General features: G+C 35.0%; 2 protein-coding genes across 2 annotated transcripts; one reads left to right on the forward strand and one right to left on the reverse strand.

Moving 5' to 3' along the window:
* Positions 1 to 743: 743 nt before the first annotated feature.
* Positions 744 to 3379, forward strand: LOC140978698 (non-specific phospholipase C2). The gene is made up of 4 exons (XM_073443901.1): positions 744 to 1229; positions 1701 to 2355; positions 2675 to 2854; positions 2950 to 3379. The coding sequence occupies exons 1-4, from the start codon at positions 813 to 815 to the stop codon at positions 3243 to 3245; spliced, it is 1548 nt and encodes a 515-aa protein (XP_073300002.1). The 5' UTR covers positions 744 to 812; the 3' UTR covers positions 3246 to 3379.
* A 1899-nt stretch (positions 3380 to 5278) lies between these two features.
* Positions 5279 to 7207, reverse strand: LOC140978800 (uncharacterized). Its single transcript, XM_073444022.1, has one exon. It carries the CDS (start codon positions 6724 to 6726, stop codon positions 5449 to 5451), a length of 1278 nt encoding a protein of 425 aa, XP_073300123.1. The 5' UTR covers positions 6727 to 7207; the 3' UTR covers positions 5279 to 5448.
* Between the last annotated feature and the right edge of the window lie 10252 nt (positions 7208 to 17459).

The raw sequence follows: 17459 nt of genomic DNA on the forward strand, positions 1-17459 counted from the left end.
AATCGGCGCCAATTGTTCCATCCTAAAATACATGTTAAATCAATTTAAATATATTATTTTATTATATTATATTATACATATAAATGATGAAATTGTTCGTGAGCACATGAGAAATCATGTCATCAAGGGAAACGGAAAGAGAGGGATTCGAATCCTCGTACTGGATCTTCTCTGTTTTCAAAGGCTGTTACCGTTAAGTCGGAGGCTGGGCTAGGGGACAAGTGACTCTAGAGTATTCTGACACTAGCGGTTAACGTTCCAAAAGAAATATTCTTATTATTGCTTCGACTCATATTCCGCAAAAAGTGGATCCCGCTCTTATTTTAATAAAAATATTTATACATTTTAATACTACTAAAATATTATATTTTTAAAAAACACAAGGTATACGCCAGAATAGCTCAAGACCGGTGCTGGCACGTTCTAAATAAATTTTTTAAAATTTAAGGCAAAAAAAAAATGTAAATAAATAAAAGTAAAAACTTGTGTGAGACGGTCTCACATGTTGTATTTTGTGATACATATATTTTATTTGGGTTATTCATGAAAAAAGTATTACTTTTAATGTTAAGAGTATTACTTTTTATTGTGAATATCAGTAGGGTTGACCCGTCTAACAAATAAAGATTCGTGAGACCGTCTTACTCATAAATAAAAGAAAAGCATTTAAAATTTAAGGCCAAAAAAAAAAATGTAAATAGATAAAAGAAAAGCGTCCGAGCATAATAGAACGAACGAGTTCAGCGAACCATACAACTATAAAAGCTTCCTCTGCCTCAGTAAATCTTACTAACGAAATCAAGATTTCATCAATGGCGAAAACCGCCACCGCCACCTTCATCGTCCTCCTCCTCACCGCCACCCACCTGTATCAGACATCCGCCGCTAGCCCAATAAAAACGGTGGTGATACTAATAATGGAGAACCGCTCATTCGACCACATGCTAGGATGGATGAAGAAGCTCAACCCTGAAATCAATGGCGTCGATGGCTCTGAATCCAATCCTCTCAACACAACTGATCCGAATTCAGCTAAGATTTTCTTTGGAAATCAATCCCATTTCGTCGACCCCGATCCGGGCCACTCATTTCAGGCCATTAGAGAGCAGATTTTTGGATCAGCTGACACTTCTGCTGACCGGCCCCCCATGAATGGGTTTGCTCAGCAAGCTTTATCCATGGATCCTAAGATGCCACAGAGTGTCATGAATGGATTTTTTCCTGAGAAGGTCTCTTTTCGTTACTTTTTTGTCAGTTGTTTGGTTCTACATTTGTCGTCTTTGATTGAAAATAAACTTGTCGGAGAACAGCTGGCTGGTTTTTGTATGAATTTTTTGATTTTTTTCTGTTGACTTTTTTGTTTTCTTATGTGGGCATTTTCGTTTGTTGGCAATAATTGATTTAAAGCTTCGAAGTTAGGCAAAAGTTGCAAGCTTTTTATGCTCTGCATTCGGCCATAATGTTGCTTTTTGCTATTTGTTTGCACTTTCTTTAAGATCAACGTAGAGGCAAGTTGTAATGTTGCTTTTTTTCCTTTTCTCTTCTGTATAAAAATATCTTTCACACTGAATATCTTATTGGAATGTATATGTTTGTGAGATTGATACAGGGTGGACGAGAATTAAATACACAACTTTTAAAAACATTAAATTTTAAATTTTTTATTGGAGCGAACCTGATGAGTGAAATTCTGCACTCAGGTTGCTGTGTACGAGTCGTTAGTATCCGAATTTGCAGTGGTGGATAGGTGGTTTGCCTCCGTACCAGCATCTACCCAGCCAAACCGTCTATACGTCCATTCGGGCACCTCCCATGGCGCCACGTCGAACGTGCCAGCACAGCTCGCAAAAGGCTTCCCGCAACGCACCATATTTGATGATCTTTATGATGCCGGGATATCATTTGGAATATACTTCCAAAACATTCCAGCCACACTCTTCTACAGAAACTTGAGAAAACTCAAATATCTTACGAAGTTTCATCCCTACGACTTGACGTTCAAGAATGATGCCAAAAACGGAAATTTACCGGGCTACGTCGTTGTCGAGCAACGATACACAGATTCAAAGATTGAGCCTGCTAACGATGATCATCCATCGCATGATGTGTATCAGGGGCAGATGTTTGTGAAGGAGGTGTATGAGACAATTAGGGGCAGTCCTCAGTGGAATGAAACTCTGTTTGTGATTACATATGATGAACATGGAGGTTTCTATGATCATGTACCGACGCCGAATCATGGGATTCCGAGCCCGGATGGGATTGTGGGGCCTGAGCCATTTTTCTTCAATTTTGACAGATTGGGAGTTCGAGTTCCTGCCATCCTTATTTCTCCTTGGATTGAAAAGGGCACTGGTGAGTTTAGTCTGTTTCTCGTTACTACTACTTTGAAGGTCATTCTTGATTTGAATAGAATTCTAGATTGTGATTTTTTTGTTCTGATCATGGAAAGTGATCCACTTCACCATCATCTCTCGCACCATAAACAAAAAGAACATAAGAAGAAGAGGTTAAAGAGCAAAATATCCTTCCATATTCTTGACATTACGTCAATCAGCGTTTGACAGAACAGTCTTCTATATATGGATGACGAAACTCATAACTGTGTGCGTATTGGTGTTTCTCTAGTTTCAAAAGTCTGTCTTACACTCAGATTATTGTGATAATGGTGCAGTTGTTCATGGTCCCAACGGCTCTCCTTACGCAACTTCGGAATACGAGCATTCTTCTATTCCGGCTACAGTCAGGAAGATATTTAACTTGTCGTCGCCTCCTCTAACGAATAGAGAAAAATGGGCCGGCACATTTGAAGGCATTCTCAACAAGCGCAGCACTCCAAGAACAGATTGCCCAGGTTGCTAAATGTTTAGATTCATTACAACCTTAAATTTCCGTAATTACGTTCTAAATTTTCTCGAAGTTACTGTTTTGATGCTCTTTGTTGGGTAGTGAAACTGCCCACTCCAGTTAAGATCAGGGAAGGAGAAGCAAATGAAGATGCCAAAATAAGTGAATTTCAGCAGGAACTGATACAACTTGCAGCTGTATTGAGAGGAGATAATATCCTGACGAGCAATCTTGGCATTTTTGGGAAAGAAATGACGGTTAGGGAAGCTAAAAAATACATGGAAGACTCCGTCCAAAGCTTCTTAGAAGCAGGATTTGCAGCTCTAAAGTTAGGGGTTGATGATGAACAAACTGTGAAAATGAGGCCCTCCCTTTCAACAAGACTGTCCAAGCCGTAAACTGATCTATTCTTGGATCAACACAAATGAATTCTATTCTTGTAATGTATGGAATGTAAACACAACATGTTACGCCCTGAGACCAGGTGGATCGACCTTCATCATTATTCTATAGTAACACAATCGTAAAACAAAAAACCTCGTAGAAATTAATTAACCAAAACCAATCAATTTCTTAAAAATAAATAATCGTCTTTACAATGCGTTCGAAAACAAACCAAATGTGGAAGAGTACATTGAAAGTAAAATAATGATGTTAGTAAAATATTCATTTATGTCGAATAAGTCTTGATCACCATCCCAACAATGCTCTTGCTCTAAATCTTCGGTTTGTTACTCGTTCTAATATGAGGTGAGAATGTAAAGGTTAGTATTTTGTGAAAATACTCAGTAAGTGGAGGTTAATCGAACACAAAATAACAAAATAAACATATACTCTTTGATAATATGCAAGACACGTAAACATAGAAAAAAGACAACCTGTCAAAAGTTCACCAAGTATGAGATCATAATAACATAATCTTTACCATATACTTTAGGTACCGTTTGGTTCACGTTATTATTTATCCATATTTTTATCCACATTTTTATCCAATCTAATACCATGTTTGATTCACATGTTATTTATCCATCTACCAATCTTTATTTTACATCAATCAAATCATCAATCATTTATCTCACATCAATCAAATTATTGAATTGAAATTACAATATTACCCTTAGTAAATAATATTATAAATATTTTATTAATATTTTCTAAAGGACAAAATGGTAATATCATATTATCTCAAATTTAATCAAATTAATCAATCAAATCAAACATTATATTAACTATCATTTTTATATATTTTATTAATAAAAAATAGTACTTATATCCATACTATTTGTCTCATACCATGAACCAAACGGTACCTAAGTATTAGCATTGAAATTATCTCATATTTCATGGTGTTATTGATCAATTTGCTATATGTAATTCTTCTAAGAAGTGAGATCATGTATCGGTTATTATTATCCCCCACATCAGAGCCATAAACTTAACATGATTTTGAAAATTTCCCTTTGCTATTTCAAATCAAATCATAATAGTTCTCTTGAATTTGTAACATGCTTGTGATGAACAATTATATGTAATAGCATTTCGAATGTTTCGAAAGTATAAATATCATAGCCAAATAAACGTTTTGAAATAAAAGTCGAATAGATCAAGCCATATCTTGAACGATCGAGTTAAACATACATATTGATTATAAAACATAAGTCCACTTACTAATTATTCTCCAAAAATGACGACGGAACAAGCTGCAATTTATTATAAAAAAATAAGTCATCTTAAAAAAGTGTTGGCGACTTATTGAATGGTTGGATCGAGTTTAAACTTGGATACTACGTTTAAAAATAGGTGAACAAACTTGGGAATGGTGAAGATCGGGTTCGGTATTCGTTTGTACCAGTGTATTGACAAGAAACAGTAGGTATGATATTATCGGCTAAAATCTGAGCAAATTTCTTTATACAAAATTGAACTATTGGATTTGGCTGAATTCGGGATATGATATTTTGAATATGAGATAGTATATTCCAAGTGGTGAAGACCGGATTTGGAGAGAACTTTGTCCCGAAAATTTCACTCGAAAAATGGACAAAACTTTGGCCTAAATTATGTTTGAATTTAGGGGATTGTTGCTCGAAAAAATGGGAGGAAGTTTGTGCATAATTTAATGTGTCTCCATTAAAAAATGAGACACATATATATAGGAGGGGTGGAGGAGCTAAATTAGGAAAATGGTGACAAGACTAGCATCAAGGCTTCAATTCCTCCATCATTCAGCTGCAATTGCTCCAATCTGATGCCATAGCTGCACGATTTTGGCTTGTCAAAGTTTGAAATCTGATGGCTAAATTGGGTCTTCACACAATGTTATTCAATGCAACACATCGAGTATTTTTCCTCCTATAATGTAGTCAAATGATAGTCTTGGATCATCAACATATGTATTAATTTCCATAAAAATGTGAGAGACCCACATGATCTAATTGTATTGGAATAGGAAGAGAAACACTTCCGGTAAACCATAGACTAATCTATATAAAACACGAACTTTAGAGATTGGAGAAGGTTATTGAATGCAAAAGATCTGGTATCTTGATATGTGAGTAAGTGAACATATTAGAAACATAACCACTAAATGATAAATTTATGTTAGAAAAATGCCCTGCTGCCATAAAATACCCTGGAACCTTCTTTTCTCTTGTTCTCAATCTCTATATTTTCATTATGATTCTGAACCGAATCGCCATGATCATCAGCTTCAGGCTTACTTAAGTCCATTGGAAGCTTCATTTTTGCCAGAGACTCAGTAAATTGCTGCATGCTCCTCATGTACATATCAACTATCTGTTGCTGCATGGCAGACTCCTCAGCCTTAAACTTAATATTGCTCACTATTTTTGCTGCATGTTTGTTCCTTTCTTTGTTGCTTTCCTCGTCTTTACTGGAAAAGTTAAGCTCGTTTCCCAATTGGGAATCGTCATTCTTCTTCGAAATAGAAGTTTCTGCTATGATTGATCCATTATCATCCAACGAAGTCGAATAATCACTGAACACGTGACTTCTTTTCTCCAATGTATCAGCAAGATTTCGATCTTCACTTATGCTTGTCATGGTTGAACTGTGAAGACCTGAGTTTTGGATACTTCCATCGGGCGATGTCGAGGATGAATGATAACCCTCAGACGAGTTACCAGCCATTTCATAGTCGTCGATAGGCACATCTGGCCCAGCCCCGAGGTAAAGGAACAAGCCATCGGCCTTCTCCGACCATGGTCTCAAAAGGGTTCCGTTTTTAGCCAAATCAAAATACTCCGAAACCATCTGCTGATTTTCGTTAACTACATTCATGTCAGGAAATTCTATCCCGGAGTACTCTTCCGAAGTTTTTTGATCCACTAAAAGTTCAGAAGTTGTAGAAGAATCAGCAACTGAATCAACGAAAGGAACTGACATTGTATTCAGGGGAGTATTTGCAGTCAAGGAAAGCGATAATTTGATTGTTCCGGCGGGGGAATGAAACAGATCAGTTGAAGAAAGGTCGAAATCCTGAGTCACTTTTCCTTTACCCTTAACGGAAGAAATTGGGACGAGAGCAAATCCAAGAAGCTGATCATCCAAAAAATTCTTGGCTCTACTAAGCATCCATATCTCGCATTTGAGCACAGCATCCATTTGATTGATTTTCATGATCAAATCCTCATTGAATTCCGGGTTCTTGCCGCCTCCGTCGATGATCCTGGTAGATAGAACATCATCAGGATTGTATGTGAGGGATAATTTTGCATAAACATCTTGGTTGTCGTATATGCATATGTTGTGAATGTTTCTTGCATGATGAACATGGATTTCAAGAATCCCGGAAAAGGATGGTTCCGATTCTTGGTCGGATATCAAGTTGTAGGTGAATCGAGTTGTCTCCATATCCATTTGATGCAGATCCTATGAATTTCGAGATATGATTAGGTGATGATTTTTGTCAAGAAACAGAGTTGATACAAGAAAACAAAATGACATATCAAAGATCAGTTGAGACAGGCGGCTTTTCTTGACTTCAAATCCTTCCGGGCATCAATATTTTAAGAAAAAAACTATCAAGAAAATCGAAACACCAAGCAATATAATGCAAAATGGCTTAGCAGTTTCTTTATTATACTCACTCACACTTCGCAAATTTTATTCATATATAATATAATATATATTCGCCATAAATTTATGTCGTGATTAAAAAAAAAAGTTTTAAACGATCATTAATTCCACGTGTGTGGCACGAATTCAACTTCCCCCCATTACTCACTCGATATTTACTCAAACTACTTACATTTTCCAGATAACATTTTAGGAGTAGGTGAGAAAGAAAGGAAAATCAGGAACATGGTGTTGTCATGGTGTTTTGTTTGGTATAGATGGCGGTTTTGCTTTGCTTGAAAATGCAGCTTGTTCCACTTTCTTTTTGTTGAAAACTTGTACCACTGAAGACAATGGAGGTCCCCCCCATCACCATTATTCCTCTAATCCATGCTCCACGGGAATTCAAAGGCCCATGATCTTTGTCCCCACTACCTCTAGGCAGCATGCCAAATGTGTATTTCTTAATGGCAAAGACAATTATGGTTCGGACAAAACGAGCCATGGATCGAAAAATCTACTTAGAAATATGAAGTGTCCCAAGTAATATATAATAATTCTCTTATCTGTTGATTAAACAAAATTCACCGGCCAAAAATACAATCTTAACCAAACAATACATCCACGTGATTGTCAAAAAAGAATCCAAAATATTCAAACATGTATTTAATTTACATTAATTGGGTGTTCTAAGTTTTCAGATAGTTTACCAGCTATAAACCATAAAATATCATGCCAAGGTCATGCGTCTTCTTGGCACAAGATGTGTCCCCCGGCATTCCTTCTAAAAGAATCTCAATGTGCTATCTCATGTGGACAGGGGTCCCAATTAGGATGAGTCAGTGGGTCAACCCGACCCTAACACGAAAATCCAAAACTATGAACCCGAATAATTCAACCCACTTGACCAACCCGATATAATTTTTTTTAAAATTTTTTTTTTTAATTTTTTAGATATATGATTTTTTATTATTTAATAATATTATTTTATTTAACAAAATAATTAAATAAAAATTCAAAATACATGGTCAATATTTTAATTTAAATACATAATAATAAAAATAGCCTAAATATATGATAATTATGTTTCATGGATTTAGATATCTAAATTTATGAGTAAAAGTTCTAAACTATTAATCTGTCCATAAAAAAATAATTTTTTTTATAAATTCAAATAATTCACAAAATATGTTAGGATTAAACGCTTACTATTAAACCAAAAGCTATAACTGTTAACAAGGTGTAATTTTACTTTTTTATACTTATGACAACTATGAGTGCAAATTCTTGAGTGCTAATAGGTCGGGCTGTTAGGTCCATGGGTACGGGGAGGTATGTCTCTATCTTCTGGTGCTGTCTCATATCCCTAATATATCAGTCTTACCATTGTCTTACCGCCGACCCTGTCCGCAGCAGATACATTATTACTCATTAAGATCTGATATCACTCTTTTACAACACACCTAGTCAACTAGATCAAGCATTACAACGTCAGCAGTTTGACACACAAGAACTTCTCAGGAGGGATCCTATCTCAGTACTACTGTCACTCATGTATGTTTAAACCAATATTCCCCCCAAGAAGTATAGAAATATACTTCTTGAGATACTTGAACCCATGACATCGCTCTGATACCAAATGTTAGGATCAATTGCTTACCACTAGGCCAAAAGCTATAGCTGTTAACTTTATTTTCTTATACTTGTAGCAGGGCAGAGTGCACCTACTTGGATGCTAATGGGCTGAGTTGTTAGGCCCATGAGTTCGGCAAGATGCGTGTCTAACTCCTGGTGCTGTATTATTTCCCGAACTTTTTAACGAACAGTGACATAACATCATTGCTTAATTGTTCGACTGACTTTTCATTCGAAACTGATGGTTTCAGTTTCACCGCTGTTAAAGCTTTAGTCAGCTGAACGGTAGGTTGATCATCTTCCCTTATTTGCAATTGAAATTCATAGGCTTTCAAGTCTACAAATAAGTCATGTATCTCCATTTTTTTCAAGTATTTTGATTCATCGCATAGCTATGGTCTTGACATCTCATTCTTTCGGTAGTCCTCTCATTACCTTGGAAATTACTTCACGATTGTTGTACACTTTTGCAAGTTAGCTCAGTTCTATTATGATTCCACTTACTCTTTCATCAAAGTCAGACATAGATTCACCAGTCTTCATTTTCATGTTGTCAAATTTCTGTATGGCCACAGATAGCTTATTTTCTTTGGTCTGTTCATTTCTTTCACACAGCTGGAATCAACTTTTCCCAAATTTCTTTGGCAATTTTGCACATTTTGATCTTGCTGAATGTGTTTTTGTTGAGAGTTTTGTATATAATGTCTTTGGACACATTGTCAATATTTGCTTTCTTCTTATCATCATTTGTCCATTCACATTTTAGTTTTTCTAGCATTTGAGGAGCACCTTCAGTGATGGTTACAACAATGTTTGCCTTAATTATCCTCATTGGTCCATCTGTGATGATGAACCACATATCATCGTCTTGAGCAGCTAAGTGAGCTTGCATTTCGATCTTCCAATCATCAAAGTTTTCTTTGGAGAACATTGGAATCTTACTGAATGATGCCATCAGGAATGTTCTGTTCAGAGACAAGAATGATCTGCTCTGATACCACTCGTCAGGATCGAGATAAGAAATTTAGAGGGGGGTGAATAAATTTTCTTTGCGTAGTTTTGATTGTCTTAACAATGCATAAACATGAATGTTTATGGATGTTCGGAGACTGCAATACTCCTACGTCACCCTTTCTTCTTACCTTTCTTCTTCAAGGAAGGTTTGTACTAAAAGAATTTGGTAATTACAAGTGATTTGAAATTATCCACTTCAGTTAAGTCTTAACACTGCCTAACTGAAACTTTTAATGAAATTGAAAACTTAGAGCAGTAGAGTTCTTTGTTCACAGTTTATGTGAACTAAACGGAAGAATTTTGTGCACCAATATGATCCTTGATATGATCAGATAAATGAATCAGTGTGTGCTTCTCCTTTAAACTGACTTGTAATATTTTTCCTAAGATTTAGGTTTGTTTACTGTACAAGATCATTTTTTGGCTGGTTCAACTGATATATATAGTCTCAATCTTCAATGGTAACTTGTACAAAAAATATTTGTTCATAACTGCAAATGTACTTGTTTTCGATTCATCGTCTTTTTTTGTATCAGTTGACTTCTGACAGAGAGTGTCACTCTGATCCTTAACACTGATCGGTATAAACAAAAAGTTGTATAACCTTAGGTTTTGATCCTTAATCACTTGTCGATAATGTCCTTGTAACGATCTTTGTTTAAAGAGATGGCATGTCAGTTTGAATTAAATCAGAAGTCCCTAATAAGTTTGGTAGGCTGTTTTATATATATATCGAATCATCTTCTTTGCAATGCGATAAAAATCGTCTAAAACGCTTGTTATTTTACGCTTGTGTAATTATTAAATTATTAAACAATGACAGTGACAGTACACTTCGATCTCGGACACGAGATAAGGGCCATACATTGATTAAATAAAATATTTTTTGAATAAGATAAGAAATCAATATGTTATAAAGGCCTAAATGCATTTGTTTGACCATTATTTGCTAGAAATGAAAGACAAATACTTTTATTGCTTCGGATATACTCACTTGGCATTATGATAAAAAAAAAAAAAAAAAAACTTATGCGAACTTTCATTTACAATATTAAGAAAATACAACAAAAAATTATCATAATAAAAATTTGTACCTCTTACTAATTACATAATTTTGAAATCAGATAAAAATGTCTGCAAACATTGATTACAACTAAAATACACATGCTCCATTTTTCCCGTGATATGAGATGGTAACTAATAAATTGAAAGATAAAGAAAATATAACTATTTTATAGCTTCAATTATTATAAAATTTGAGTAAAAAACATGATGAAACAAGGATATCGAATCACATCGTTCACACCAAATGGTCTCTAATAGTATTTCATAATCTCGAAATACACTAAATTAATTGCAATATCTTGAAAGAAATAGCATATATAATGAAATTAGCATAGTCTAGTGTTGTACATTATATGTGATGGAAACCAATCATATTCAATTTGCACTTTACACATGTAACACACTAACAAAGATCATGTGTCAATATATAATAAATTATAAAATTTAATTACTTGATTGTATATCATGTTGTGCCCTATTTAAATTGATTCAGTATAAAACATATGTTAAAATTAAAGTTCTAAGGAAATCATCATGGTCAGCCCACCATTTTGACGGGTTGAAAAATTGCAACTCAATCCACCTATATTTTATATGGTAAGGCGGGATGATCCGACATATTTAACCCATCTTGACATCTCTACTTTAAAGTTCCGTATTATTGTTATTTTGCTTTAAGAAAAAAAAAACACAATCAAGAACGAAACATCAAGTAAGATCTGTTCACTGGTTCTCCACAAAAAAAATTGAGGCAAAATTCTCTTTTTATTAAATAAAAAATTGGAATTTTGAATTCTACTGTGCTTCTAGTTTTGATATTGGAATTTGGACATTGAAGTTGAAAAGGTAAGCATTGGGTGACATGCTTCTAGTTTTGTGTTATTTTCGGTTAGGAAAAAGGGTAACTTTAGTCTTTTATATATTGTTTCTTACTGATTTTGATTTTCTATATCATCAAATTTCAGTCTTAGTCTTGTATTTTTCTTTCTTTTTTTTTTTGACAATTTTAGTTATTTTTCATCAAGAATAATGACGTAAGGACATTACACAAATCAACGTCATGCAAGCACCACATCTGTGTTATATAAAAAAAGGACTAACTTGAAGGAAAAAATCAAAGATATGTGACTAAAATTAACATTTGAAAATATAGAAGACAGCACAATAAAACAAACATATATAATCAGAATTGCAAATTTTCAATTCTTTTATTTCTTGCTTGGGCCAGAGTGGGTTGAGCACAATTCTAAATGAATTTTATTCTTTTGTCAATTCACGCATTAAAAAATATTTATGGATATCAAGAAGAGCTCCATCTAGCCCCTCAAGTTGCGTCCCCAAGTCTCCCCATCTTCGGTTAAGAATACGAAGCAAAACAATCACTTGCAATAAATCCATCGTCAATACAATTGCCAAATGTAGTTAAGAATTCGATGTATGTGTGTTAAAACTCTTAGTTTTGATGGTAACAAACAACAATTCATTGTATTAGTACAAGTTGCTTTTCTCGTGTATTACAGATACTCGAGTACTGCTCCACTTAAGATTTAAAATATGCATGATCAACCGGTCTCAAAACTAATCCACCTACATAGAGATCTTCTGAGAAATCTGACCGATCGAAAGCATTTAAAACAATGTACAAGTTCAAACCATTGATTCGTCAGATTTGAGGTTTCCCACGATTTAAAACAGTGTACAAGTAAATAAAGATCCTACCAACTCTCGATTACATAAATTTTACAGTGGTAACAGTTTTTTGATAAAGTATAGACTTAAAGCCGCAAAAGCAGAAATATATTAATGAGCATTAAATGATAGTTGCAACGACTGAAGATGACCTATGCGTATTTTTAGGAAACAGTACAAGTTATCATAGAACGGGTAATACAAAATGTATTATAAATAGAGGATGTCAAGTAGAGTTGGAGTGACTGAAAATTCACAAGAACGCACATTCAAGCTTGCATTCATTGAAATGATTTCTGAGCACTCATCACTTCGGTATTCATTACTGCTCAAACAATATCCTCGCATCAAAGAATATTTATCAGGTCATCAAGTTCTGTCAAAACTGCTCGGCCATTTCTATCTAAAATGTTTGAAGATTTTTTGGCAGTTTGAATATGATGATTCACCTCTTTACTTCATTTGCATTATATTGGTTGTTAGACTGTGTGTCTCAATCGTTTCAGTTAACTAGGAGTTTCAAGTTAGGTAGTGGCAAGTTCTAAGATTGAATTGGGTTATTACAAAGAGTTGTAAAACCAAAGTATTCTTGTGAATCCTTCCAAGGGAAAAAAGAGGTAACATAGGAGTTATTAATCTTCGAACATCTATAAAATTCTTGTTTGATTTCCTTTAATGCAATAAATTATCTTGTTTATTTGCTATATTTGAGTATATGATATTTATAAGAATCATCAGACCATTTTTTCGAACTATTTGTGGTTCGATCATTTATTAAGAGTTGAAAAAATCAGGTCTTGTATAGCTACTCTTATCAAGACCGGTCGCATTATTTGGAAGTTTTTTTGAGAAAATTTTAAAGTGTTTATCATTCTCTTCTAATCACATCTCCGATCCTAACAAGTGTATCATTGCGGGTTTTTCTCGATCTATAACATAAATATACTCAAATGATATCTTTCAACAAGATTCAAATGTTTTGTAAAGAAAATTATGCTGATTGAAAAATTCAAATGCAATCACTTTTATCTGCACAGGACGATGACATGTGATATGTCATCACTGATGGTAATATAAAAATCCTAAAGGAAAACAATCTCGTTGCTGTTTCTGAGGGTGCTCCACATATGGCGGAAAAGCACCAGTCCGAGTGGACCATTGAAGATAAGAAAAAGATCAATCTTGATAACGTGGAAAAAGATTTGGGGATAAGAAGAAGGTCAATATTAAAACTTGTTCTAAACAACTAAAGAGATTTGGGGGAAACCGACACAACTCCGTGAGGACAATGACTAGAATAAAGAGAACATGCTGATTGTGGCTTTCTAGAAGTTCGATAGTGGCAAGATAAAGCCTGGAGAAACTCTCAATGAGTTTGACGAACAATTTAACAGTATCATTATTTAACTTGCATATTTGGGTAAGGAATATTCCGACCTTGAAATTGCCTTGAAGGTAATGTGAGCTCTGCCCAAAGAGTGGGACGTAAAGATGGTTTCCATGAGAGAATCCAAAGATCTAAGCATATTGGAGTTGCATGACTTGTTACCAACCTCAAATCCCATGAGTTCGAGCTTGGGATTCGGATTGAAGAGATTCATCCACATCCCAACCGACGAAAGCTCTGGCTACGACCGTTTCTTCTCATCCAGTCGAAGAGACTTTAAGCAAGAAGTATGTCGAGCGATTGAGCAATGAGGCCACGTCTCTGTTCGTCAAAAAGTTTGGTAAATGTATTCGATATAATCAATCCAAATTTACTAAACTCTTTATAAAAAGACCTGACAGAGGATGATCAAGCTTGTTTTAACTGTGAAAAGAAATGCCACTTTATTGCAGACTATAACATGACCAAAAAGATGAGAAGAAACCGTTCTAAGGAGACGGTCGAAGGATGAGAAAAGATCTTTCAAGAAGAAAACATATCAGAAGGTACTTGTTACAGAGGAGAACAAGATCAAGTGGGCAGACTAGTGTGAGTCTTCTGGATCAAAAATCAGCTCAAGTGAAAGCGATGAAGAATTGGTCCAGTGCCTGATGGTAGATTCAAAACCACAAGAAGATGATGACCAGGTATTTGATTTTGGATATAGTGAATTTACACAAGAAGACTTTATCACTTCACTTCATGATATGGATAAAGAGTAAAAGCATAAAAGTAAGCTTAAAATATAAGTCGAGTGAATTTAGCTGCTTGTAGTGAAAAGAACTCGATGGTCTCAAGGTGAAACTAAGTCCGTTGTGCACTGAAAATAATATGATGTGGCGACTGTTCCAACTACTTTGAACGAAAATCAAAAGTTGCTAAAAATAATCAACACTTGAAACCAATATTCATTTTCAATAAGTAAGATGCTTGAAAAGAAAAATCAAGCTGGTGATAGAACCGGCCTATGCTTTGGCAATGATGATTGCACCCATACTGAAACAAGTACTCAATTGTATATAGACAAAGGCAAGTCTAATATGAAACTTTTTCCGGTCTAGTAGTATGTATGAGCATGATAAGCGTGAAATACAAGCCGACCAGAAAGCACTTTATGAGAATAAGGTTAAGCATAGAGGACTGAGATATATTGAACATCGTGACTCTAGTATGGAAGACATGGCTAAGGACAAGATCGAATGAAACTGGACACGGTAACCGCTCGAGTTCCAACTGATCTTGGAAGAAATCGTTTCAATCTAGACAAAGTGTTCAAAAATGGAAACCAAGATAGTACTTTAATCGCAGGACAATTAAAAGAAGTACAAACTGAATAGCAAGGATAAACTTAAAAAACATCTGATTAAATCTAGAACATTGCACAGTACACACAAAACTTTACTTGACCGCTTGAATTTCTAGACACACTCAATGGCAGACTCATAAGGGTAATTCAAGCATGGGTCCTGAAGGGATTAATCTGATCTAGAACAAACTAAATGTAGGTACCAAAAATATTGTGTTGTTGACAGGTACATAAGACATAAAGGTTGAAAGTCAAACTAATACTTTGACAGGTACATGACTGAAAACAAAAAGTTAATGTCAGAAGTGATTGAATGCAAAGGATTAGGAATCACATTTGGTGATAACTCAAAAGGTATAACCGTGGGTAAGGGTAAGATTATCTATGGTAAAGTCACTGTTAAAGATATCTTGTTAGTTGAAAATTTGTGATATAACTTGATTAGCATTAGTCACTTATGTGATATTGATTATTCGGTTGAATTTCATCAGCACACTTGCACTGTGAATTTTAGCAATAGTGATATCATGTTAACGGACTAAGAGAATAAAATACCTATAGAATAAGTTGTGGCACAAGAGGCATAATCATCTAAATTTTAAATTCTTTGTCAATCTGAGTAAACAAGAGTTGATGACCGGTTTGTCCAAAAATGTTTTTATTAAAAAAATATAAGATTTGAACTGAATTCTAATTGGACAAGCAAGTGAGATCTACTTTTAAAAGTAAAAGGTATAAATCCTCCACCAAGTGCATGGATTTACTGCATATAGACCTATTTGGCCCTATAATCTTCCTATGTCCAAAGTTCAAACCGCTTTAAATTTGATCAAAGTTTTAAAAGGACTGCAAAATGAAAAATCTACCATGATAGATAGGATAAGGAGTGACATGAATACCAAGTTTACAAACAAAAACCTTGGATCTTATCTATCATGGAATCAAACATGAGTTCTCAACTGCCCGGGCTCCTAAATAAAATGGCGTTGCTGAAAGAAGTAACATGAACTTAAAAGAAGCGGCTAAAACAACGATTGATGATTCAAATGTTTCTCAAAGACTTTGGGCAGAAGAAGTCAATACAACTTGTTGCACTCAAAACAAATATATGATTAACAAAAGATATAGAAAAACTCCTTATGAGATCTGGAATGACATGAAACTAGATATTTCTGATTTCAAAATATTTGGATGCAAATGTTTCATTTACAACAATGGCAAAACCCTTTATCTGCCTTCGATGCTAAAGATGATGAAAAAATATTTATTGGTTATTTATTAGTCAATAGATCTTACAGAGTCTTCAACACAAAGTCTCGACCATTGAAGAAACCGTTCATGTTATCCTAGATAAATTTTCTGTTTGTGCAGCTCAAGAACATGTGAATGTAAATAACCAAAGTCAAAGATTGGATAATAGAAATCTTATATATGAAAGTGACAATGAGATTGAGCTCATGATGAGACACAACGAAGAGACTCCTAAAACCGGTCTAGTAATCACAGAAAACAATCCTACCGGACCAGATCAAGATCTTGTAAAACCGATCGTTGAGAATAATTTAGGAAAATGAGAAAATGAGGTTATCATTAAAGAATAAGATCTACCTAAAAAAAAACTACATTCTCTTGGACCAAACTACCGATGGAGTAGAAGTCATCCTCCCTATTGGTCATTGGTGTCTATTCTTCTCTTCTTAGAACTATGAAACAAATGATAGACGAGTTTTTTCATGCAGCTTTTATCTTTTAGCTTGAGCCAAACAAGATTGATTAAGCATTAATTTTTAAATTAGATAAAGCTTTGGCTTCTAGTCCCTCGACCAAACAGACAAAATGTTATTGGGACTTCATGGGTGTTCAGAAACAAACTGGATGAGAATGAAACGGATGGAAAAAACATGTGATACCTCTTGTCCCACATGGTAAAAATTAAAGATTTAAAAATAGTTTATAATGAGCTTACAATGGACTTCTATAGCAACTTGGGTTAATCATTTTCGTAAAGCGAGGACGAATACGAAGTAGTTGCTATAGGAGCTCATTGTGCAATCACTCAGGGGCGGGTCTGGACTCGAGGCATGACAGAATAGTATCAGGGCCGGTCGCTGGCAAGGAACACCGGGGAATAAGTGCTATGCGGGGCAAACTGCTACGTGTATGAGAGACACCTCTTGAACTTGTGGGGCAAAGTGCTACATGACAGGAGCCACCTCTTGAACCTGTAGGAGCCACTTCTAGATTCTCGGTGCTGGTGGATCCAGGGGTCAGGTCGTGACGAGGACGTTGCGTTCTGAAGGAGAGATGATTGTGATACCTCTTGTCCCACATGGTAAAAATTAAAGATTTAAAATGAGTTTATAATGAGATTACAATGGACTTCTATAGCAACTTGGGTTA

The sequence above is a fragment of the Primulina huaijiensis genome, chromosome 6 (assembly GCF_012295235.1).
Source record: "Primulina huaijiensis isolate GDHJ02 chromosome 6, ASM1229523v2, whole genome shotgun sequence".
In the NCBI taxonomy this organism is placed as follows: Eukaryota; Viridiplantae; Streptophyta; class Magnoliopsida; order Lamiales; family Gesneriaceae; genus Primulina; species Primulina huaijiensis.